The sequence below is a fragment of the Mus caroli genome, unplaced genomic scaffold (genome assembly GCF_978045245.1).
Source record: "Mus caroli unplaced genomic scaffold, Mus_caroli_1 scaffold_1, whole genome shotgun sequence".
NCBI classification, from domain to species: domain Eukaryota; kingdom Metazoa; phylum Chordata; class Mammalia; order Rodentia; family Muridae; genus Mus; species Mus caroli.
The window spans coordinates 161,069,114-161,094,987 of record NW_028227256.1 but is presented as its reverse complement, the minus strand read 5'-3'; the positions used below and the strand labels follow the sequence as shown (position 1 = coordinate 161,094,987).

Genomic DNA, 25,874 nt, shown 5'->3' with positions numbered 1-25,874 from the left:
TGCATTCTTGATGTATTATCTCATAGTGATGGAGACATAAGTTCTCTCATGCTATTCCATTTGGACATGAATCCCTTCCACCAGTGTTCTAAAAGCACCCTTTACCTAGCAATTCCCCTAAAGAGCCCTTGTCTCTTCATTCTAGCGTGCTGGATTTTCCAGAATAACACCATTCAGACCATAGTGTCTATAGATACAGAATAATTGAAGATTTTTAAAGTTAATAAAACTACTTATAATAGCATTATGTTATTGGCTAGAGATACATCGGACAGAAGTATAAGAACCATATACTGAAAACTGAGAAGTTTGCTAAAGTAGTCTGTTAAGGCCTAGAAGGCTTGAAGCCGCAACTTCTCAGACAGGGTCATGTTTTGAATACCTGTTCCATCTGTTGGCACTAATTTGAAAGGGACCCAAATCCTTCGGAAGTAGGAACTAGTCTATACACATAGGTCATTGGGGCACAGATCTTTAAAGATACACCCAATGCCTGGTTAGTATCCTGCTCTCTGTTTCTTGCTCCTCTATGATGTACCTATTGCAGGATATTTGATCACACTGTGAACCCCTGGAAAAAACTGTCTCTTGGTTGTGGTGCAGCTCAAACTTAGCACACACTTTTAATCCAAGAGCTTCCTGTTTATTGTAAACAAGGTTGAATAAAGTCAGCCATAGGTCAAGAAATGGAGCAAGCAACCAGCTGACAGGGAGAGAGCATAAGGGGAAAACCACAGAGAGTGAGAAGAGATTAGGAGGATGGATAGAGAGATCACAGGAAGTAGAAAGGAGGAGCATTCAGTTGGAAGACTTGTTTTTAAAGACATCGTGGTGAAGGAGAACTGGGTTGTGTTATTTGTTTGTTTTTCTTTGTTTGTTTTTTCCCTTCTGCAATGTCAGCTGGGGAGGAAAGTCAGCCTGGTGCTTTCTAAGCCTCTCTGAGCTAGCAGGCTTTCACGCCAGTATCTGACTTCTGAGTCTTCAACTGGTAAAACTGAATGATTGGGATTTTGTTTTTAAACCAATATGTTCCATATACTGCAGCCACTGTCAACCAGGCTGCTTCGCCATGCTGAACACTAACTGCTGTTAGAAACTGCGAGTCAGAACAGCCTTGCTCAGCTTCCACTCACTCTGTCAGGCACTGCATCCAGTGTGATGAAGATGCCCAACGTCACACATTAAAAAATAATAAAATTAAATAAGGCCCTCCTGATTTTCCTCAACTAGTTAAAAATGTTTATTAACTAACGAGTTCAGAGCTCCAAGAAGAATAAGAATATGTAGTTCATATTTTCAGCACCATAGAAATTCATTCTAGAAAAAAATCTCAAATGCATTTAATGTGAAAATGTTACAAATGAGTGTAAAATTCAGAAAGGTTTGTTCTTTCAATACATATTGAGTTGTTAGCAGCTGTTAGTCTGTTCTATGCTGGGTAAAGAAGAGGTTAAGGTTCATATCATGGAACTCTTATCAAACTGGAAGATAGAAAATAAAACTGTAAAATACAAACCGCCTAGATATAACACGCAGTGCTGTAAAAGTCATAAAAAAATACAGGAAATAGGAGGATGATATTTAGGTAGTGTGGTCATAAAAAGCCCATGTGGATTTGGGGACCATAACTTAAGCAGGAAGGGTCAATGGACAAGGGGAAGAGAATAGCTTAAGGAACAGTGACTGGGAAAGCTCTGGCTAGGTCAGCAGAGTGGAGGGAGAAAGTGTATAAATTCCAAAGACCTGAGGAAATCCAGTCTGACTGGAGTTTAAGGAGAGAGAGAAAAAAGACAGCTTAATATAGAAGGAGGCAGAGGCCAAGACATAGGGTCATGAAGGAACTGGGAAGTCAGAAGTTATTTCACATGTTGTAAAAGTTACCATTGTGTGTGGGGTGCATATACAACAGCATTTGGATGGAAGACAGAGTGCCACTCTGTGCTCTAACTTCTCCTCATTCACTTTTATGTGGGGTACCAGGGATTGAACTCATGATGCCAGACTTCCACAGCAAGTACCTCAACCTCCTGAGCCAGTCAGGCAGCTCCATTTTATAAATATGTTAGAAACACAATTAGATTTTTAAAAAATATCTATCTATCTATCTATCTATCTATCTATCTATCTATTTAAATTGTACTGGGTCTCACATTGCAACCAGGCTCATCTGTAATTCACTGTGTAACTCAGACTGGTTCAAACTCATGCTGTAGCCTCTTGAGTGCTGAAATTATAGGGATGAGACACCACATCTGAGTACAGATGAAACACCAACCATCTAATGGAGAATCAACTGGAGAAAATATTACAATCCAAATTGTCATAGATGATACCTTCTCATAAACACATGAACATGCTGAATTATATATAAAACTTTTATTTAAACACAAAAATGTACATCATGGAACTTAAAAGAATATAAAAAGAGAATACTACAAAATCTAACTTCTTAAGATTGAGTTTCTTACATTTAATTGAAAACAAATTAGTAAAGAGCCTGAAAAGAAGAGAATATATAAAGATTATAAAAACACAGCTTACTGCTCTGGAGAATAAGGAAGCCTTTTGCGTGTGAGAAAACAGTAAACACCCTTCATGTATATGGTGGTAGGATCCAAATTTACTACACAAATGGGGAAATTTTTCCCTTAAATATAGTTAGTATAATGTGAGTGAGACTTCCAGCAAAACTATTCTTAGAGATACTCTCTCAACTCAGAACCAAGAACTCCCACAGAGCAAAGACTTCTGGAGCTAAGTTCCCACCAGTATCTCCTACAGCATTTGACAAAAGTGAACTCCTTGAAGAAGGGCCAACAGAACATCAAATAGGAGATTTGGAATGTTGCAAGGGGAAAGTATAATTTTATACAGATGTATTTTATTGGCCTTTATTATCTCTTGCCGGTGCCTTGATTTGCAATCACAAGCAAGGCAAAACCTTTTAAAATACCATAATTACTGACTCTATTAAGATTAGTGATAAATCTTGAAACTTATAGAAAATGTATAAATAAAATGTAACAGAAAGCACGCAAGTGGGTTTAAAATTGTTGTTGAGTCACTAGTAAATGGTTATTGTGTGCAGAGGGCAAGCTGAATCCACTACCAGATTGTGACTACTACATTCTATTCTGGAGTTAATGTATACCTGTTTACATATTTAGTCTATGTTCAAAACTTGAACGAAACTAATCCTTTTGGAAGGTATTTTACCTTTCAAATATATTGAAAATAAACTCATCTTTAAGATAAGCACGTGTGGCATTCTTGAATTTTGGAAAACCTGTTACGTTTCAAAGTTCAAAGATTACAAGAAAGATGTCAAACTTTTTTCTGATACTCATATAACTGAACTGCTCATTTCAATTGCTGGTGTCATATTTCATTTTCCAGTATACTCCTTTACTTCAACTTGATTAAAAATATTGACTCCCAAGCTGAAAATTAATATTCTTTAAAAAAATTTCAATGTAGCCAATGTAATGTTTTCAGTAAAAATAATGAAAAAAGAAATAGTCGGTTTAAAAAACGCTGACCTACGCATAAATGGACAAGCTTTGCATCTTCTAATTTTATAAACTCTGCTTAAAACGGAGAAATGGAAGCTCAAGAAGATAGCTTTAGACAAAAGAAAAAAATCACCATTTAGGACTTGAGTGTGGTGTGTTGAGGGACTTCTATAGGCAGGAGGAGACCAGCAAAATACCTTGGCATAAGGATTAGGTACTTCGACTCATTCATCATAGAAACAGGAAATCGAAATCTGCTAGATGTTATTGTCTAGAAGTGAATTTGCCAATCTTAAATCTCATCCCTACACCCTGTTTCTCCATGACTTAGAACCTACAAGCCAAGGATGCTCCGGCACCGCCCACCTCCCAGGCAATACAGGCTCCGCCCAGCTAGTCAGGCAGGTCCGACCTGTAGGCCTCCTCTGTCACTGCCTCCCTACCTGTTTTCCTCAACCCTTCCTTATATTCCCATAACCCCCACTTTCTCCCAAAGTTATAAATCAAGAAGAACTGGAACGTGTAGCAGAGGCCTGTGAGTGGAAGCGAAGGCCGTGCTTTTGTAGTCCACCGAGACGGGTTTTCAGGCATCGCTAGGGGCAGCCCCACAGGTACCGGGGCCCTGAATGCAGAGGGGGCCTAACGCCACAGTTCGGCACGCTGATTGGCTGTTTGCCGCGCCACTGAAGGAACCCGGATGTGCCTGTGGAGCTGTGTTGGCAGTCTGCGCGCGGAGATTTGGGCACTCTTTGGGTGCCCAGGGCTAGGCGGATGGCTCAGGATTGGGCGGGCTTCTCTGAGGAAGAGCTGAGGAGACTAAAGCAGAATAAAGGTGAGGTGTACTTGCGCGCGAGTGTGGAGTCTCGAGTCTGAAGGACAGGAGGCCTTCTTAGTGGGCGAGGGGGCGTGGGGGCTGGAGCTCCAAGTTGGGGGACAGGGATGGTGGGATTCCCTAGGTGTCTTTGCTGCAGAGGCCAGAGGGACGGGCCCAGGGGTTTCTCTTTTAGCATCTGTTTTCTGATGATTTGATGTTTTCCTGTAAAAAGGAATGAGGCTAGGGAGAGAAAGCGAAGCCACCACCTGAATGGCCCCTAAGGGAGGCTTTTAACCCAAATCAATGGTTGTAGACTTGGGTTCAGGGTGAATGAAGACAAGTACTGCATATACAGCATCATAATTGTGAACTTAGAAAACCAGATATTTGGGAAAGGTGTCATGAGAGTGAATCAACGCAGAAGAAGTGATATTTATGATCCATCCGCACTGCGTTTACTTCTGGCTACCAGATGAGTTTGCATTTCTTTCCAGTTCTTGGGAATCAGCAAACCAAAAGGACTTTTCGAGAGGTTAGATTTGAAGTGCGTGTGTGTATTTGTGTGTACATGCACAGTGCACTTACATGTCTGTCTCTTCTGCCTTCAGGGACAGCCGAAATCTGCTGCCCACCCCACTCCACCCCCGGGGGGATTTCTGGAATAATTATAGATAACTGTATGGGCTTGTGATAACGCTGCTTCTGATTTATTAAGTTTTCCAATACTTGGTAGGAAACGATATAAAATGCTCTTGACCTGTGATTGCAATTTCACAAAGATTTCTGTGGTAGTCTTGGTAATGCCAATCACTTCTGTGAGAACTTTGTGCCACTCTTGGCAACATTTTAAAAAGTACCTTAAGGATAAAATTCAATAAATTTTTCCATGTCTATAGTTTGTGAGAAATCTGGATATGGCTCGGGTACTTTGGAATATTTAGCCTAGATATGTGAATTATCTAGGACTGACAGGTGCAGAAGGAAGTAAATTATTAACATGGGGTCAATGTGGGGAAGACTGGACTGGCTGATCCAGGAATCTTTTTTAGTACTGTCATGGAATTATGTCAGATGTGTCCCAACTGATTCTGTCCAGCTGGCTGTTTTCAGGTTCTTTCCTTCTGTAACTCATTCTCCATTCACATACCTATATGTACAAATGCAGGCACCTAGATCTGATCTGATTCAGTTCTCAGTATCTGCTTTTGAATCAGGTGTGTTGTCTGGTCCAGGGTCCTCTTCCGTCCTTGTCAAGGGGAATGCTGACCTGCCATGAAGCACAACGTCTGCCTTAGAGATGTCAAGAGTAGCAGGACATCTTTGCCCTTAGAGACCTTGTAGATTCATGAGACAGACAGTACAATAAAGTGGTAGCAGATACTGACCCAGGGATAGCCATAGAGCAAGTTCACCCTGAGGATTTAGTGGACATTGGGGACATTTCATGGAGGTTAAATCTTGGCTTTAGCTTGATTTGACAAAGGCTTAATGTAGGACTCCAATATGCTTGTTATCTAAAAAGTATATTTTAACTATTTCTTTAATTTGGATTTGGTTAGAAGGTGATGAGGACCTAAACTTTAAGGCCCGTCACTTGGTCATGAAACGCTAGACTGTGGGTATAAAATCACTCATCTATGACATCTGTAAGAACAGAAGTATCTTCCAGTTTTTATGTAGCCATAGTGGAACACAGTGATCAGAACAAAAATACCAAGTCTCCTACCTTGGGTTTCCCATTTTTAAAGCTGCAGAAATCGAGTCCTCCTCGCAGCTGTTAAGAATGCAGTTAAATAATCTAGGAAGATGGGATCTGTTGCCAGCCAAAATAAGTACCGGGTGCTTTTGAGACACTCGAATGCATAAATGCATGTGCAGTCAAGAATGTTCTTAGCCACCTTGTTTATAATATCCAAAAGTTAGAAACAAGCCAGTTGTTTGCTAGCAGATGAGAGGATACATAATATGTGTTAGATCTATTGGTGGGACTCTATTAATCGCTAGTCACATTCATTAATAATGAATTTGTATAAATTACATGAATATTTGCAAAAGGAAGTTGTGGCTGAGTAGATAGTAGTCTAATAGAGTTTTTATATGGACAAAATTAGGGAAAGCAGGTGCATTTTGAGAGTAGCTGAAGAATATCAAAGGAGTGAAGCAGAATTGTGATTGGTAGAGAGGAGTGTGATGGGAGGGGTAAATCTATACAGAAGCACTGCTAATTAAGATATTAGGCAAAACAGTTTTAATTGAAGCAATAAAAAAAAACCCTTTAGAACAGCCAATTGTTTAAAGTAATGCAGGTTAATGTTTCAGTCTAGTGTCACTAGTCTAGTGTCACTGTTCAGTCTAGTGTAGCATGGGTTTCCAGGTGAAGCTGATACACAGTCATTCCATATTATCTTCTGATGCTGTCACATGACAGTCATTTTGGTAGGAAGAAGAGAAGATTGGAATTAGAACATTGGCAATTAAATGTTTTCACTAGCAAATAACTTTAATAAAAGTAAGTGATATAATTTTAGGAACTGGAAACATTTGTATATTACTGGAATGGTGTTACAGGGAGGGGGTATGTCAGCTGCAGTCATTGACTTCTTAAACTGAATTATTTCCAATAGTACAGGTTGGAAGAGTGTATGGCATACATATACACAAATATATGCCAAACATATACACAAATGTGTATGGTGTATATATGTACATACACATGATCTGAGGCTGGTTTCATATGTAAAAAATGGAAGAATGCAGTGCAAACATGCTGTCAGTTTTAAGATAAATAGTTCTTTCTATGTGCCCTTTATTTATTTATTTATTTATTTATTTTTTTTTGGTTTTTCGCAACAGGGTTTCTCTGTATAGCCCTGGCTGTCCTGGCACTCACTTTGTAGACCAGGCTGGCCTCAAACTCAGAAATCCGCCTGCCTCTGCCTCCCGAGTGCTGGGATTAAAGGTGTGAGCCACCATGCCCGGCTCCTTTATTATTTTTTTATGATTCACTTATTTATTGTATGGGCTCCTTGGCCATAGCATGGGCTTGGCAGTCAGAGGCTGTCTTGTAGGAGTCATTTCACTCCTCCTGCCACATGAGCCCAAGGGATCAGAACTCAGGTCTTCAGGCTTGGTGACAGATCCTGTACCTGCTCATTCATGTCACCCACTGCTTTTTATTATTGACATTAGGAGTCTCTTTGTTTTATTTAGTAATTACCTTGCTATTAGCATTTTATGCAATAGTTTTTAAACAGTTTTACCAAATTTCAAGGCATTGGATTTTGATTAGAATTGCATTGAGTCTTTAGATGAGTTTGGAGCTAACAGCATCGTGTAACTACCACCTCCAGGAAGGCTGCATGCGCTTCCATTTATTTACGCCATCTGGAATGACATGTAACAAATTTTAGAATTTTTCACTCCTACAAATTTTAAATGTTTTCTGTTTTTAGATTTTTCTTCCATAGATATATGACCATTTCTGGTATTGAAATATTCTCTCTTTAATTATCATTCTCTTATAGTAACATGTGAATAGCAAAGAAATAATAGATGTTTCAAAGGGAAGGAATATGAATAGATGCGAACCATCAACAAGAAGCAGAGCATTAGAAATCAGAAGCACAGTGAGGTACCACCTTGTGCTCTTGTGTTTGCCAAAGTTAAAACATTAAACAAAACAATGCCATGTATTAAAATGGATTCTTACACATTGCTGGACAAAGTGTGTTTTGGAAAGCAGTTTAACATCTAGTATTATATTTTATCATCCATTAGTTTGTGGGTAATATACAAGGCAAAATTTAGAACATAAGGGGATGTAACAGCCAGGTTCACAGAAGTAAACATAAAAACAACCTCAGTGTCCCCCAGGGGAAGATGAAAGGGAAGCTCTGGTTTGTCACTCAGCATTGGAAATGAATGACTGTAATAGTGTCTAATGATATGGACGCTGTCAGTGTGGTGCTGAGGAAGAAATGCTTGCTTGTGCAGTACACTTTTGATGAAATTAATACTTTTTAGAAATATTTGTAGCCCAATAAGGAAATGATCAATACATAATTCAGATGATACTGGAGACACAGAGGTCAAAGAGGATGTAAGTCCGAGACACACAGTAGATCTCACACACATAGTGTCTTGGCTAAATTACACACACATGACAAATTCCCCACTTAGCAGTTATGAGCTCTCACTGGCCTTCCAGTGGATGTGGGTTCAGTTCCCAGCTCACACCCTTAAGTAAACTACAGTTCCATGGGATCTGATGTTCCCTTCTGGCCTCTGAGGTCACGACATACATGCTGTACTTACATGCAAGCAAAACACTCATATACATAAAAATCTCCTTTTAAACTATTTAACTTTTCGGGGGTTTTCCCCTCCTTGCTTTTGACTATCCAGTTTTTAAAATATTAATAGTCATGATAATCATCAGTAATGTTTACAGAACTAACATCTGCTTGTTGGCCTCTGATATCTGGATCCGAAGATTGGACCCAGAGTGTCATAATGGTTCTTCCCCTCTGAGCTGTATCGTCAGCCTGGCTTTTAGCTGGAACGTGCCACTGCAGATTCAGAGTCACTTTCCACTGTAGCCTAATCTAGGTTTTGATGATTGTTGCAGTTCCCTGTATGTCAAACCACATGCAATTCATATAAAACGGCCACTTAGGAGCTGGAGCCAGAGCTACGTGGTTGAGCACTTGCCTGGCATGTGAAAGGTTGGGTTCAGTCCAACACCACAGAATAAATAAAGAAGTAAGTAAATAAAGAAAAATAGAAATAATTTTTAAGTGCCTGCTTTTAGTTGTGATAATGAGCGTCTGACTGTATTGACCTAAATTGCTTTAATGACAGCAGCTGACTAGAAGTTAACTGTGGCTAGTTCTCCTTGTACTGGATTTATACTCCTCGGTCGGCCCAAAGTTTCCAGAACACAGCACTTAACCAGTGTGTTCTGTTTTCACAGTCCTGATTTGTATATTGATTGCTAGTGAAAAAATATCATTCTATATAGAAAGTAAATATAAAGTAAAATAGACATAGTTGAGTTACAAAGGAACTACTGATTATTCAGTTAGTGTTTTCAGTTGGAGCCCAAATCAGTCTCAGTGACGTTTTCGATGTTGCTAATCAGAACAATAACCAACAGTAATCTTTATCAGAGAGGAGGGCACTTTGTATTTTCTGCGAAAGTCCATGGCTTAGTTATTTTTCTTGTGGCTGTAATAAAATACACTGAAAAAACCCTTAAAGGAAAAGGATTTATGGCTCACAGTTGGAGAATACTGGCCATCATGATGGAGAAGTCCTAGAGGCAGAAGCTTGGGGTGACTGGTTGTGGCACATCTTCATTCTGAAAGCAGAGAACAATGTATGCCTGTCTCCCCAGGGAACATCATCACACAGTGGGTGGGTTTTCCACCCTAGTTAACCTAATCAATAATCCCCCTCATACATGCCTATAGGTCTGTCTCCTGGTAATTCCTAATCTCATCAAGTTGATGATTCAGATTAACCGACACAGGACACAATTTTTGATATTATCTCTGTCTTTTTAAAAAACCATTTTCCATGCATATCTCACTCTTTCCTTGTCTCTATTGGTTAAGTCCAGCAGATAGTTCACAACTGGAATGACAGGTGTTGAGTCCAACAAACAAATTTGAAGCAAAGCTGGTGATTCAAAGTTTCAGCTTTATTTTGCAAAGTTTAAATTAATAAACTTTGTACTTCAACAGTAGATCAGTGTGTAGAATTTAAGCATCACACTTGAAAAGTCTTTGGTTGGTTAGATTTTGTTTTCTTGCTGTGCTGAGGATTGAACTAGGGCCTTGCTAGGCAAATGATGCACTACTGTGTGACATGCCCAGCCTTAGAAGTCCTGTTTGAGTTGCTCACTAGTAAGGACTCATAACTTTATAGTGTGTATTATGAGAGTGAAATTCCCTATTTATTTGCCCTAAGAGTTTAATCTTAATATAAATAGTTCCCAAAGGAGCATCATTTGTATTTAAAAGAACAAATTCCCTGTGATTGTTTTATCTTCCTCTGTTGCTTCTTTCAAGCTGCTGTTAAAATTAGCTTGAATGCATTGATTAGAACTTACCCAGTGTTTGGTGAATGAACATGCCTTTGCTAGATCTCTGTAAGCTAAAGCAGTATGGAAATAAGTAGCAATGCTGGAAATAGCATTGAATCCAAGGGAAGGGTGTCACCTGTGAGAACCAGCCACTGTTGTTTCTGTAGAACAGAAAAAACTTGAATCAATCCAACAAGTCAATGGGCAAATTAGTTTCATCAAAATTAGTCAGTTCTTTCTTAGACCTCAAGTCAAAATGAAAACTTTGCCTTGTGTCCTTGGGCCTGTTTCAATGAAGTAGATTTCCTATAGAGATGAACTGGGAACAAGAATGGGTTTTGTTAAATATTAATAGTGTGATATAAGAACTGTTGCACCCAGGAAAATGGCTGACTTTTCCTGGGCTTTCAAGATGGATGGGAGGAAGGGGCCCTTAGAATTACAAAAATTTAATGCCACTACTTTATGTTTTTAGAGAAATGGTCATTATTTGTTGTTCAGCAAGGACACTTCATTTGCTCTCTTTTATGTAGATCCATTTGAACCTCAGCGTCGTATTCCTGTGAAGAAAACCCGACAACAGCTTCAGCGTGAAAAAGCCCTTCTAGAGCAGAGCCAAAAGCTTGGCCTCCAAGATGGGTCAGCCTCATTGCTTCCAGAGCAGCTGCTCTCTGCACCAAAACAGAGAGCTAACAGTCAAAAGCCACGCCCTCCTTCCCCTGTGGCCCCCAGTCCCCTCACACCCACCTCTTCCTCTGTTGATGGAAAGCTACCTGGTGTTGGAAGTCAGCCACAGGAACCAGGACTTGAGAATTCCCACCATGGTCACAAAAGTGCCGAGGTTCGAGCTCCAAAGCCAGATTGCAAAGTGGAGAAAAAGAAAATGGAATTGTTAGTAAGTCTATGAGACTTTTCATCTTTTTTCCCCCAGAGACTTGGAAAAAATATAGTTAGTTGAGTTTTTTCCTAGAATCTACCACTTAAATATATTAGGAGCTAAATTATTTTATCATACATGCTTATTGTTTTCACCTTATAGAGGAGTTATTTAGGACTTAGAAAAGCTACTGTTTGCTTATCACTAGACACATGCCACATTCCACTAAGGCTAGCACTTGGCCTAAGGAAGAAGCTGTCAAGTCTGGAGACCACAGTGACCTACATACTGAGTACTGGGCTCAGCTGAGAAGTAGAGCAAGAGCGTTCTCAAGTTTAACACGTACACACACTTGCATACAACTCAAATTTAACACCTACACACACACACACACACACACACGCACACACGCACACACAGGCAAACACAAACTCCTGTGCATACATACACATGCAGAGGAGCTGGGAACTATCTTCCTAAAGCTAGCACACACAGCCAGTAAGTAACAGAGTTGAGATATCTTTGTATTAGAACCTATATAGTTTAGCTCTACCCATATAGAAATTTCCATTTTCTAACTTGTAAATTCTTAGTAATGGAAAGAAAAGATAGCATTTGTTTTTGTTTTTCTGAATTTTTTCAAAGTGTCTTTGTGTTTTTTTCAAATACTAGACAGTATTCCTCATCTCTGTTGGCCCAGCTTTTGTGTCACGAGAGTTCTGTCTACCAGAGTCTTATGACAGATTAGTTTTAATAAGATATAAAATCACATGAATTGTTTGTTTGCTTGGTTTTTGTTCTTACAACAGAACCTCAGTATATATCAGGAAGACTTGAAAATTGTGATGAGATGTCAGTAGGAAAAAAAATCATTGTGTTTTAGATACTTTGGGATATCCATAGGACACAGTAATTTGAGGAAACATTGATTTTAAAAACTAAGAATCCTGAAATGATAAGCTTGGGATAGGAGAGCTATATCCCGCAGTGTTCTATGATGGCATCTCAATTTTCTGAGAGAGAGAAATGCTAAAGAATAGTAGTGAAGTAAAAGAGAGCGAGGATAAAGGGGAGCCTGCGTCCTGGTGTAGCATAGGACCAGAGCCCCAAGAGGAAAATATCCTGGTCAAAGTGGATTAGAGAAATGACAGGTGTCTGTACAGTTTGGGAGAGGGAACCAGGTGAAGTGGGCCTGAAGTGCCTGTGGACTGGAAACTGAGAAAAGGCTGATGCTGACCCTGCTGGAGGCTGTAGTAAAAGAAAGAAAGGGCAGGGTTAGAAGGGAAGGACATTGGATGGGCTAGACAAACACCAGCAGGAGGAAGAAAGAGCGTCGCTGTGACCTCTTTCAGTTGATAGCTTTATGCCTATTGAAATGTGCATGCACCTTTCTCAGAAGCGGACATGTTAGGAGATACAGTCCATGTTTTAAGTTCTTTGACTTTCTGTTTTTGTGTATTCTACTTGCCTTTAGCTCAAACAACTGCTCACTTAAAATTAAGAGTTGGAGATAAGGACTCATCTGTATTATACATCCATACATGTGTATGTAACAATGAAGGCTATCAACTTGAAGGGGGGTCATGGGAGGGGTGGAGAGAGGAAAGGCAAGAGCAAAGTGACATAATTCTGTTTCAATTAAAAACCTGTGTTAACCTTTTGTTAATTTGGAGAATAATGAGCAGAATGAAGGAAAATATAAGAAACAAGACTGGCTGTTCTGTTAAGATGTTGAGGGAATCTAGACTTTTCATAAAGAAAATTCTAGAAGGCAAAACATGACATCCTACCAATACACTTTGACTTCCATTTTACATATGTTATTATCCATGCACACATTTCTTTGTACTCCTAAAAGAATGTCACAGTACTTGGGCTTCTAGTTTGTGGGTTCCTAGATTATACACATATATAGATTTCAAAGGTCCAATTTACGAAAGCCTCTTTACTTCAGACTGTGTTCTTTGTTCGTATTAGAACAGAATAATGAACTGCAGATGGGTTTCTTTTAAGGGAATTTTTGAAAGAAAATATATGTAATCTGGCTGATTAAATTTTATGCCTAGGAGACAGACTGGTAAGGTGTAGGGTTGGGTAACAGTCTTTTTCATAAATTCACTTTGTGCCTTTTTTTTTTTTTCAGGCAAGAGAAATCTCGTTGGGAAGTCCTCCAACAAGAACAGCGACTAATGGAAGAGAAAAATAAACGTAAGAAAGCCCTTTTGGCTCAAGCCATTGCGGAAAGGTGAGGCCTCCAGGTCAGGGGCTTGACCCAGAGACATCTCTATAGAGCTCATGTTTATTCTCCCATGCCTTACCCAGTAAACTGAGATGTGCACTGTAGCGCTGACTTCTAAGACAAAGTGTGCTTCAAATGATACTGACACTTTTTTTTTTAAGTAATGAATCACTTGGGTGTCAGCTGCAAGTGAACGGTTGGCATCAGTGTTAACAGTCTGTTAACATGCAGTCACGGGGCAGCAGAAGTAGGTATTGATGTGCATGAGTGAGCAGCAAACACAGGTTTTAATTTGGATGTGTTAGCATCAGGCATGTAGAGGAACAAGTGCAGTCTGGGGCAGCCTACACTGTTGGAAACCTTGCTTGCATTTCTTAAATCATTTACTGTGTTTCACTGGTGACTGGGCGGCCACCATCCACCCTGTGTGAGGTTTATTTTATCTCTTCTCGTGTGCTATGTCATACTGGCCCCAGCTGCAGCATTCCCCATGGAAGCCGTTCTTCCCAGCCTTTGCTGCCTTCCTGTGCTTTGCCTGTTACTTCCTATTCTCCTGTGTCCTTAAGGTGTGTCAGTTAAGTAGTAATTGAACTGAATTCGAGCAAATATTCATGACCTTTTGCTTTTAAAGTCCTCCAGAAAGGAGTGGTGGAACCTACCTTCTCTGCCAGCATTCCCAATAGGGAATTCCCAAACTGGAAGATTGTTTGAAGTTTAAGGTCAACCTAGGCTGCACATTGATACAGCAATACCCTGTGTTAAACTGGTGTTGCTTGAGGCTTGAGTTGATGTAAGGACAGAAATGGTGAGAGGGAGATGTGTAGATAACTCAGAGAGGAACATTTGGTAAAGATTTTTTTTCCCTTCTAGAACAACTTCTCATGAAGCATAATAAAGATACAACTCACAGGCTGGCTTATATTTCAAGAAAAGAACGAATATAACGAAAATTAATAATACCATCTTTTTCCCTACACGTAATTATGCTTTTTAAAGAATTCTCTTAGTCTTTACTAAGAGTAGAGACTGTTTATTGGGGATTTTACAAATGAATGTAGGTGTATTCAACTTGCTGTAGTGGTACACACCTATAATCCTGGTACTTAGAAGGTAGAGGCAAAAAAGTGTGAGTGCAAAGCCAGCCTTGGCCACATTGTCCCCTATCTTACCAAGAGATTATAGATTCCATACTTCTCAGCTGTTGATTTAAGACAGAATAACATTGATAGAGACAGCAATGTAGGGAAGTGGAACAGGATTATATTATTAATAGTGGATAATGAAGTACTTAAAGGAAGATCTCTGCTGGTTAGTGAGTGTGGGCAGAAAGGGCAGATCTGTGCCTATTGCAGAGAAAGTCAAGAGTGTAAGATGCACTGTTTGCTGTCACTGGGGGAGGTTCTACTCCCTAGAGAACATGTGTGAAATTTTGAAGTGAACAGATTAAGTTTGCTTCTCCATGTATTACTCTGATTCTGGTGTGTGTGTGTGTGTGTGTATACACTTGGGTATGGTGAGGGGACAGATAAATGATTGAATCGGGTGTGCTTTTCAACAGAAAAGAGTGTCTGAGTCCATGAGTGATTATATATACAGTCTTCCAAGGAAACAAGACGAGCCTGAAGAAATTGAAAGCACGGATGTTTTTATACAAGGAGATGTGATGTCATTAGACTGTGTCTTCATGCCCAGTGCCGGTGGAAGATGAAATGGACTTAGGAAGGAGAGTGAAGAAGGAATAGTGACATGTCCTTTCAGGACTTCTATATAAAGATCTTAGTTCGTCCTTTGTTCATGAAAATAGTATATACCAATAGGAAGTTTAATAAAACAAGGAGCACAGAGCATTATTTTGTCTCAATTCTGATTTTCTTTCTAATTTTTGAAAAGAATGTCATGAACTATAATTATATACACAGTTACCATTCTTTTTCATTTATATCATGTATGGAAATGTGGTCTTAAAGTGTTTTCTCCAACTCACATTCCTGGATTTCCAGATCTAAGAGGACCCAAGCAGAGACCATAAAACTAAAGAGGATCCAGAAGGAGTTGCAGGCCTTAGACGACATGGTGTCAGCTGACATTGGCATCCTCAGGAACAGAATCGACCAGGCCAGCCTGGAGTATTCCTATGCACGGTGAGTGGATGAGAGGTCTCAGCAGTCATCCATTGCTGACTATGCCTGTGAGCTTTATGGATATTACAGGAAAGTCTCATGAGAATGCCAGCAGTAATGTGCTAACTCAAGTGGCCACCTGTCCTATAGCTTACCCTCCTGGAATTCCTGTTTCAACACTCCCTGAATTACTTATCTTCATTTTAGTGTTTCCTGATTAACCTTCAGCTCATAATATTGGAGACCCTGAGTACTTCAGGGTCTATCAGATTATATACCCGATTAACTTGCTGCAGAACTATATGATCCTAACACCTAGTCTCTGTTCTTTCTATTAAATTTTTGACTCTTTGATATTGCCTTTATGGATTGGAGCCAAATTCTGACTTTATTTTTTTATCAAAGTAAAAACCTATATTTATTTTGAAAAGGCTTTTGAATATAAGCTAGGAATGGTGGTACATGTATATATTCCCAGCACTCAAGAGGCTGAGGCAGGAGGATCAATTCAAGTTCAAGGCCAGCCTGGGGTACAAAGTGAGATTCTGTCTATGAGTACAAAGGAAAACTACTGTGGATATTTTCTTTAAGAACTCTAAGAACTGTGAGGTTTCTTTTTTCTTGTTTGGTTATACTTTGTACAAAGTGGTCTGCTATCATGTGCTTCCCTGGCTTTCAACTGTTGGCATTTTTAATAAAGGAAAAAAACATTGTGGAATATTTTTAAAATGAATAAGCACATGTAAAGAATTACATGGGCTTTGCAAACAGATAAAAGGGCAAAAAACTGGGCCAATTTCAGGGTTCTCAGTCCCTGTAACATCGCTTTAATCATTGCAGTTTGTCTTTTCTTCGCAAGGGAATGCTGTGCTAATGACTCAGCTTTGTATCTTTCCCTGTAACACTAGAAATCAATCAGAATGCCTCATTAGTCTCGGGGAAACCACAGCCTCAGAATGTTTATATAACAATTTAATAAAGCGGAAATGCTTGGTGATAGTTTTAATTCACTGTTTAGTATTTAAAAGAGGCCTGTGGTTGTTCTTGTGACTTGGGTAATTGTTGTTTGCTTCTATGTTATAAGACACAATGTGTTGCCTTTATTAGTGGACAATCTAAATTAATACCATCAGGAGCTGATAACCAGAAGTTCCCAATTTCTGTTACTGTTCAGGAGGTGACTAGAATTTCATTACAAGTAAACTCAGCCTTAACTTTGAGCACATCTTATTCTCTGTAACTGAGCTGCCAGGGGTCATTTCACACCACTCTAGCCTCTTGTCATAGTTGTGGGTCAGCAGGAAAAGCAAAGAGAGATTTGTTGGTGTGTGTGTGTGTGTGTGTGTGTGTGTGTGTGAATACATAAATGCAATCTGCTCAGTCTGTTTCATGTCTCTTCTGAGCAGTTTACAGAAAGATGTCTTTTTTGGATTGGTATTAGCTAGGAAATGTCAGTTTTAGCTTTCAAAACCATAGAGAAAGTAAAACCGCCAATTTTTATTGAAACTGTAGAGAATTCTTAGCACAGTGCTTTGTATCATATACCTTTATTTCATGTGTTTAGTAATCTAAAGACATCATTTGCATGATTCTGTTACTGACATAACGATGAATGGATGTCATAGTTGATGTGTGGGGCTCTTTTTCAAGGCTGAGCTCTGGAAGTAAATCGAAGGAGCCATAGACAGTCCTAACTAGAAGTAAGAGTGTGTCTGGTTCATTCTTAAGATTAATACAGAGTCTTCTATATTTGCATCTGTGGTTATTGAGGAATTATAAATACTTGTAAGTGCTTCCTATTGAAATGATGAGTTGCATGTGGAAATCACATTTCCTTTTTATCATGAGAGTGAAGGAATTCATTTGAGTGGGCTATTGTGCACACTGACACCTCACTTCCGTGATCAGTTATCCTGCTCAGCCTGCAGACTCTAACTCTGCATGGCTTCAGTTTCCTAGGACTACTAACAAACTACCAGAAGCTAGATGCCTTGGAACACCCGGAAGTTTTCAGCCTATATTTCTAGAATGAAGACTAGAAACCCAAAATAAATGTGTAAGCAGGACATGATTTCTGAGACACCCTACGGGTCCATTTCTTGCCTTTTCCAGCCTCTGATGTCCCTGAACTTGTGGCTACAGCTTCTGTCCTGTGTCTCGTGGTCACCTAATCACAGAGTCACGTTTCCTCCCATCTCCACATTTCCCCTGCCCTCAGTTATCACAGGTTCCATGTGATTGTAATTGGGATCCACTAGAGTTTAGAATACCTCCTCTTAAAGTCTTCAATCACCTCTGTTCTTTACTAACTTCTAAAGTTGCAGGGATTCAAAATTAATATTTTGTGGCAGCTGCATTTTGGCTTGCAATCATATTTGAATTTGTCTAGCAGCATCGAAATGGCTTTCTCTGTCAATTTTCTCTATTTCCAACATATGCAATAAATTTAAAAATGTGTTCAGTTTTATTCAGAGAAAACTTAAGAATGTTAAGATGACAGTATTACACATTCTTGAGACATAATACTTTGAACTAAGCACTTGGGAACTAACAGATGATAAGTTATTTGGTTATCACATCATTCCTGTTTTCTTGATATTTTACTTTTTATCATAGATAAGAGTGAAGACTTCCTGTAGTAATGGGATAGCAAAGTGTTTCAAGACAGAGGGAGCATATCTCTTAGATCCTGTTTTATTAACCAAGATTCCTCTGTTCCTAAGAAATTCTAAGAAAGGATATAAACCGTATGTTAATCTATACAGACAGTTGAACTTTTCAGGAAAAAGAGACCTGGAAACTAAAACAGGTCAGTGGAGCTCAGTGGTATAGAAAGGGTTAAGATTGAATTTTTTTTTTTAACTTCAAAGATGCCAAGACCAAGAAACAGTTTCTAAAAACCTTTAAATAACATTAAATCACCCTGTGTCCCCTTAAAATAACAAAACAATTCTGTAATTACATTCCCAGTTCAGTGTGCCTTACTGTCTAATGTATAATGATCTTATTATTCTCTTCCAGAGTACCCTGTCTACCCAGCATCAGTATGAGTGACAAGACTCTTAGGCTGGTCATGTAGTTTGTGAAACTAACCAATATTTTAAACAACAGTCACTCTGTAGGAGAATATATGTACTTCTTTTAGACCAAAAAGACTTTAAATAAATAAACAAATACAGAGTTTTAAGTGATTTATCTGGGGTGAACCCAGATTAGTGGTAACCTAGGAACCTGATTGCAAATGTTAGTTTCAATTCAGTATTCATGAACCTAGTCTGTAAATCTCTACTGACTGGGGAGGCAGAGGTGCAGAGTTAGGGGTAGGAATAGACCTGGAGAGAAGAAAATGCGGGGGAAAGGCTAAAGGATTCATAGCTCTATAATGTCAGAGCTCTACACTTAATGTGAAAACATTCATAAGCAGGTTATGTTACCAAGTGTAGAAATAAAGAACTGATACCCAATAAAGTCCTTTTAGCATGAGAAGTTACTGGAAAGCTATCTATTCATTCTTATGTTTATTAGGTAACAATAAAATAGAAGATATATAATAAATGAACACTCTGTAAAATTTAAACCTATAAATATCAGACCCCTAAATTTCCTCTAACCATAGTTTTATATAATGTCAATAAATGGCCATGAGGGTTTTTTTTTTTTTTTTTCATTGCTCCAAAGGGGAAACTCAGTTTTGGGGGTGCTGGGAAGGATTCTTGAACTGTTTACACTGCAGAATCTCAGGCCATATAGCTCTGTGACTCTGTTGCTGTCACTGTTTGATACAGACCCAAGGCTGACTTGAGTAACTACAGAGTTACTCTACTCTACTCGTTTTTGGTCTTTGCATGACCCCTTTTCTCTAATCCCTCCTGCAGAAATTCAAGTACTTCACTCCAGATGTTGATCGTGTTGGTACACCAAAGATTTATATCCATTCCAGGCCATTTCATTCACAGACCATCAACATTAAGAACTCCATTTAAACTGAGATGAACAAGGCCTTTCCATGCTCTCATTCTGAATATGGAGAGATTGAGTGGAATGAATCTGATGGAGAGCCAAAGCTGATAGCCATTTTGGCCCGTGAGTGTGAAGGAGAGCTCAGGTAGAAATAGTGTGGCTGCTTAGCATTGAGAACAGCCTGTGAGCCTGGTGACTTTTCTGTAATACTGCTCCTTGTAACCTGAAAAGTATTTTTCTCTCCCTTAGCTAGCTTGACTAGATAACTATGCATCTAAAGACCAAAAAGGTATACAGAATGGACAGTTGAGAACAGATTTGAGCTTTCAGTTCTCTACAATCAAAGCTTTTATAATTTTCAGTGTGTCCTTTCAAGATAGAGTCTCTTCTACCAGGAGGTTTAGTTCTTTCTTATTTTCTGTAAATTATACTTAAAGCTGCATGTTAGAATTAGTGAAGTTAAAGACACCATCAAACTGGTAAACTAACAGGGCCTTCATAAATATTAGTGATAATTAAATTGAACTAGTTGATAAATTGGAATTTCCTTTCTTTGAGGAGAGGAAGAAACCTACTTTTTTTCTAAAGAAAAGTAACTATGTAGAAAGTGAGGGTGTGATAACCTTACTGCAATCTAATGCAAGGGGTTGGGGGAGACAGGGTGGCTTCTCCCTAGAGTTATGTTACTTCACAAGAGACTGGCATTACCCATCTACAGAGCTTATACCTCTGCAGATACATAAAATGGAGTTCCTTTTCTCTCCTCCCCTCCTCTCCCCTCTTCTCTCCTCCCCTTCTCTTCCCTTTTGCTCCTTGTATATGTTAAGCAAGTATTCTGCCATTGAGCTGTTGGTTCAGCCTATAAAGTCTTTTATATGTAACAATAGTCTGTTGTTTGTTATATGGAATTTAGCCTAGAGATTTTCAACTACGAGTACTTGTGATGTTGGCAATGTCTAAAGAGATGTTTTTGGTGTTATAGCTTAATGTATGGTGGTACTAATGGATAACACAGCAATGCTGTTCAGCATCCTACAACCAATGAGATAGCTCCTCATAAGAGAATTCTGTGGTCCAAATTATCAGTGTGGACTCTAAGGAGCCCTGCCTAACTGACCCTGGCCTTGCGGTTTCTATTCTTAGTATTCACTTCTTGCCCTACTTGGTATCATTTAGTTGACCATGCTCTTTGTGTTCACTTCTTATTAAATATTTCTCTCTCAGACCATTACTAAGAGACATGAATTTCCTATTTTCTCCACCTCTTGGTTTGACTCATATGAATTTAACCAACCTTGTATTTTGAGTCGCTTGTATTAGCTGTCTTGTGCTAGCTCCTGAGAGCAGGCTCTGGGCTTTCAGTGGTGTCACACAAGTAACTTGAAATTAGCCAGAGTGGCAGTGTTTATAGTATTGCCTGGCAAGTGCCACAGAGCTGAGCTCTCTGCTTTCCTCTTCTCCCTAGAGCTAACCTGCCATCAAATGAACTCTTTTGGCCTGCTGACACTCAAGTATAGCAGAATCATTGGCAGTAAATTTATTTCAAATAATAATGTTGTAATAGTAGCCTTCTAGCCTAGCTTTCCCTGGGTGGTGTTGGCTATTGTTAAAGTATCACTTCTATAGTGTCATTGCATTTCATTTCGCATTTTGAGTTTGTTTCAGACCCTGGGGAAGCTTCATAACTGAGAATGGATGAACTGATGTTTGTCTGTGTCCTTATAGGAAGCGCTTTGATAGAGCTGAAGCTGAGTACATTACAGCAAAGCTGGATTTACAGCGAAAAACCGAGACGAAAGAGCAGCTCACCGAACACCTCTGTACCATCATCCAGCAGAACGAGCTCCGAAAGGCCAAGAAGCTGGAGGAGCTGATGCAGCAGCTGGACGTGCAGGCTGATGAGGAGGCTTTGCAACTAGAGGTGGAGGTTGAGCAGTTGCTTCGGGAACAGGAAGCAGAGGCAGCCAAACAAATGGCTTCTGTAGAGAGGCTGTGTCCGCCTTATGGGGAGAGTGGGTCTTCAGAACTGGCTGGAGAGAACAAAGAGCCTCAAAAGCAAGCTCCTTCCCCAGAGACAGACAAGCCAGGCAAATGTTGCAGTAGCTCTCCCCATAGACTAGACTGCCCAGATCCAGAAGCCAAGAACTTTTCAGCTGCTGTGGCCACATGAGCGGCCAGTGTTTTCTCAGTTAATATCTCTGCGGTAAATTATAGCTTGTCTCTGATCAAACTTCTTTAAACTCATTTGTATTTGAATCAATGCTTAGTGATAGTTAGTATGTTAGCATGTCAGATCATTCCAAAGTCACAAGTTGTGACTGTTTCCTATCCAGGGAGTGTTGACCCCTCGGAGTTGGGGTTCCTTCCAGCCTTATCACTGAGTTAGAATAGGTGACTCACAGGGTGGGAGTGCTCGGGGCCCTGGGTTTGACCTTCAACACTACAAGCACAGTGGTAGAAGAAAAACTACATGGCTTCTTAGCTCTTGGCCAAACTTAAAACAACATTGAGGGAACATTGAGACTTTGTGGCCTTCTATGTAGTCATTAAAAAGACAAAAATTCTTATATACAGAGAGAAGGAGAGAATAAAAATGGGTTAACTTACCTATCCGGATGCTACTAGAGTGAGTAGACACAAGTTGGAAATCCCAGCTTATGTAAGGAACTAGACAACGTAAGCCAACATTATTTTCCCTTTACTTTGTCAGTAAATGGTTTCTCGTTCCCACCTGAATTGTGGCTAGTTGATCCACATCCATAGATAAGCTGTGTATGTATGACTTTACCTTTACTGTCTTCTGCTTTCCTTAATGAATGGACAGGGAAACTTTGGACAGTGAAAGTGTTTCTAAAGTGACTCTGAAAGTGGCAAGTCTCATTGATCATCCAACCACGATGTATTCCCTCGATGAAGCTCTGTAATGTGGATATTTATATGTCAGGTATTGCTTCTGCTGTCATGAAGCATTGAAGCCGTTAAAGCACTCATTTTCTAATTGTTTTCATAGTTTGTTAATCACCTGTTCCCAAAAACTTGACTGGTGCATTGTGCTAGATTTAAATGTGTATAAATGTTTTAGTTTTGTCACAAATATTACCTTAAATTATCGATTTCTCAGAAATCACAAAAAATGAAAAATGTGTTTCATTCATAAAAAAGGAGCTCTATTTTAAAGGGGATAAAGACAGCTGTTTCCATAATACAGTGTAGAGAAGTTAGAGATGTCCTATTTTTAGATTATTGTCTAAGACATCTTCTGATAGTAAGGATGCTTTGTATTTTTTTGTATGATCTGAGCCACAGGTATAATTGTCCATTACTGATTTCTAAACACAAGCATTTATTTCCATAGTGTTGTTTTTATTTATGAATGAGACACATACAAATTTAAAACTTTGTTGCCCAATACAGTCTTATTTTTCTAAGGAATAAACAAGTCTGATAAGTTTACAGTATGGTCTTTCATTTACCTTAAAAATTGTTTCACACCATTTAATCTGTGTTAAATAGCATGTGTATGGAATCCCAGAATCCCAGAGAATTACAGAAGAATTGTACTGTCTACTGCACCTAGCAGAGTTCTGTACTTCTGTTACAGTTTCTGCCTATTTTAACCCATAAAATTCACTGCGTCCATCTACTAACAGTTTTGTTTTCTAACTAGCCCCTCCCCCTCCCCGTGTGTGTGTGTGTGTGTGTGTGTGTGTGTGTGTGTGTTGATGCTTTCAAATATGTGCTATGAAAGTTCCACTGAAGCCATTATTTTGACAAAGCATTGTCTCACCAGCTTTCCTTGGGTGGTATCTAAATGCTCAGGTGATGATATAAATGACAGAATTATATTGCAACAGTTTTATGCAAAGGCAGCTGCAGCCCATGTGTGTAAGGCTCCAGAGCAAATGCGTAAGAACTGGGAGGGTCCTGATGTGAGGACCATGTGCACTGACTTCCCCAGGATAGCCCTGGAACACATCCTTTAAACTGTGCCTCGTCAGCTTCGGTCGATTAAAACAAGTACATTTTTTTGTGAAGGGAACTAGGCCCAAATCACTAACCACCATCCTGCTTGTCCCTGTTAGCAGGTAGTGTTTACCAGATAGCTGTAAACTGCACTTACTGAAGAGCACAATCCTGTTTTGAATTTGAATTTAAAGAGTTCTTTAAAAACTCGATTCCCTGCAACTGTCTCTGTGTGTGTGTTTTAAACGGGCTGTTTCTGTGGGCTTCAGAGAAGCAGAGTTCCTGTAAGAGTGGTTCTTGTGTTGAAAATAACCTTTTTTTTTCCTCAAAAATTTCACCTCTGCATAATTTTGCTGAACTACAGTGCTTACAGGTGGCAAACCTGTTCTCAGGAGAGCACAGCTGATTTGTAAGTCATGATAAAAATCTCTGATTGCGATTAAGGGAGCAGACTTCATTGCTGGATGGGCATTTGGCTTACAGAGTAGAAACTCAGCTCTAAAGCCCTCTTCTTTGTTTGGAGTTAGCAGTATAGTACTCTGCAGGAGCTTATCTAACTGCTCAGCCACTTCCTCTTTCATAGTATTGGCCCAGAACTGACTCAAGTTATTCTGACCCGGCCCATTCCCTGTGACCTTTATAAATGATGTTTAAGGTTTTGTATTTCTAAGGAGCCAAGTCAGCATTTTAAAAAGCCCCAATAGATATAACTCAGTCTGCTAGATGCGACCCGAGGCCAAGCTGGTCCAGGGTAATTATCCCTCCTCTCAGCATAGATCTACCCCAGGCCTGACTTGTGCTGTTCTCTGGAGAGATGGGGTGGAGTGTGCAGGGGCCCCAGGCTACCTTCACCGTAATGTTAGAGTATTTTTGCAAGATCCTAATCCCAAGCAGCTGTCTTCAAAATGCAATGTCATCTCTGCAGCGGGTCAAGCAGCTGCATGTAACTACTCATACAGATGTGTATGTATGCATGTAACTACTGCATGTAACTACTCATACAGATGTGTATGTATGCATGTAACTACTCATACAGATGTGTATGTATGCATGTAACTACTCATACAGATGTGTATGTATGCATGTAAATACTGCATGTAACTACTCATACAGATGTGTATGTATGCATGTAACTACTGCACGTAACTGCTCATACAGATGTGTATGTATGCATGTAACTACTGCACGTAACTACTCATACAGATGTGTATGATCTGTGCCCCTCTTCACTAAGCTCATGGTCTAATTAACAGGATATGATTAACGTCTTATACCCTGATGCACAGTATCTTTAAGGAAAGCAAAGTAAGTGGCTAGAATATTGAACATGGATAATTCTCCTACTTTTAGATATTCCATCCAGTTGTTTGGCGTTGTGACCAAGAACTACTACATTATTTTACTTCACTTTTACCACTAAAATAAAACAAAATATCCATGTTAAACAATGAGTCAGATTGGAAGATTTTTTTTTTTAAGTCTCGTTACCAAAGTAAGACTACAAAGAAGTGGGGGTAGGTAGGTGTCATGTATTGAAAGTTAGACAACCCACTAGGGTAGCCAGTCCAAATCCTCATCAACTACTGGAAGAAATAAGGACACTGTTATGATAAAATGTTGAAGGTATCTTCCTGGAAGGGAAATACCAGGAGTGTAGGAGCTCAGTACAGTTGTCAAACCAAGGGGCAGTAATGGCGTACGCCAGGACAAGATAGCAAATGGAACCATGAGAAGTGAAGGTGAGTCAACACTAGGCTTGTTGGGAGATCACACGTCAGAAAGTTCTCTCCAAGCCAAATGACTCCAGGAACCTAAAATAGACATAGAATTAAGCAATAAGATGTGACGGGTAACATTGCTCGGTGATTGTAGGATGCCTTAGGGGTCCGTCACTAGGCCAAAGGTTCATCATATAAGGGATGAAATGACCTTTTGAGGTCTGGTGCCATTACAAGAAGAAGGAAATGAGTAACGAGTTAGAAAAGTCATTCCGTGAGCTTCAGAGATTGGGTAATAAGGCCATGTGTACAGTCCGTGTGGCTTTCTGAGGCTACACCAGAGGCTTCGCTTAGAAACTTATTTACTTAGCCAAGCAAAGACAAAGCAATTCAGTCACAAACTTGAAAATCTATATAGAAAACTACAGTCTGTCAGGTTTATGATTCGTTGTTAGGGCTTGGGCTTTATTGCTGGGAGGTGCTGAGGAACACACGAGTCATTTTCCATATGTTGGCTTGCTTCATGTCCCTCCAATCAGATGGGGCCTTAGTGCCACCAAGATCTGCTTTAGACTAAGCTTTCTCT

General features: G+C 39.5%; 1 protein-coding gene and 1 pseudogene across 2 annotated transcripts; one reads left to right on the top strand and one right to left on the bottom strand.

Moving 5' to 3' along the window:
• The first annotated feature begins 4,196 nt into the window (after positions 1-4,196).
• Positions 4,197-24,492, top strand: Gorab (golgin, RAB6 interacting). 2 transcript variants are annotated; one of them, XM_021167294.3, is made up of 5 exons: positions 4,197-4,344; positions 10,945-11,302; positions 13,432-13,533; positions 15,528-15,668; positions 21,333-24,492. In XM_021167294.3, exons 1-5 carry the CDS (start codon positions 4,284-4,286, stop codon positions 21,775-21,777), a joined length of 1,107 nt encoding a protein of 368 aa, XP_021022953.1. In that variant the 5' UTR covers positions 4,197-4,283; the 3' UTR covers positions 21,778-24,492. The 2 variants fall into 2 exon arrangements, with proteins under 2 accessions (XP_021022953.1, XP_029338304.1); XM_029482444.2 differs by lacking the exon at positions 4,197-4,344 and having other exon boundaries at positions 11,021-11,306.
• Positions 5,508-5,607, bottom strand: LOC115032533 (U6atac minor spliceosomal RNA; annotated as a pseudogene).
• Positions 24,493-25,874: the final 1,382 nt, after the last annotated feature.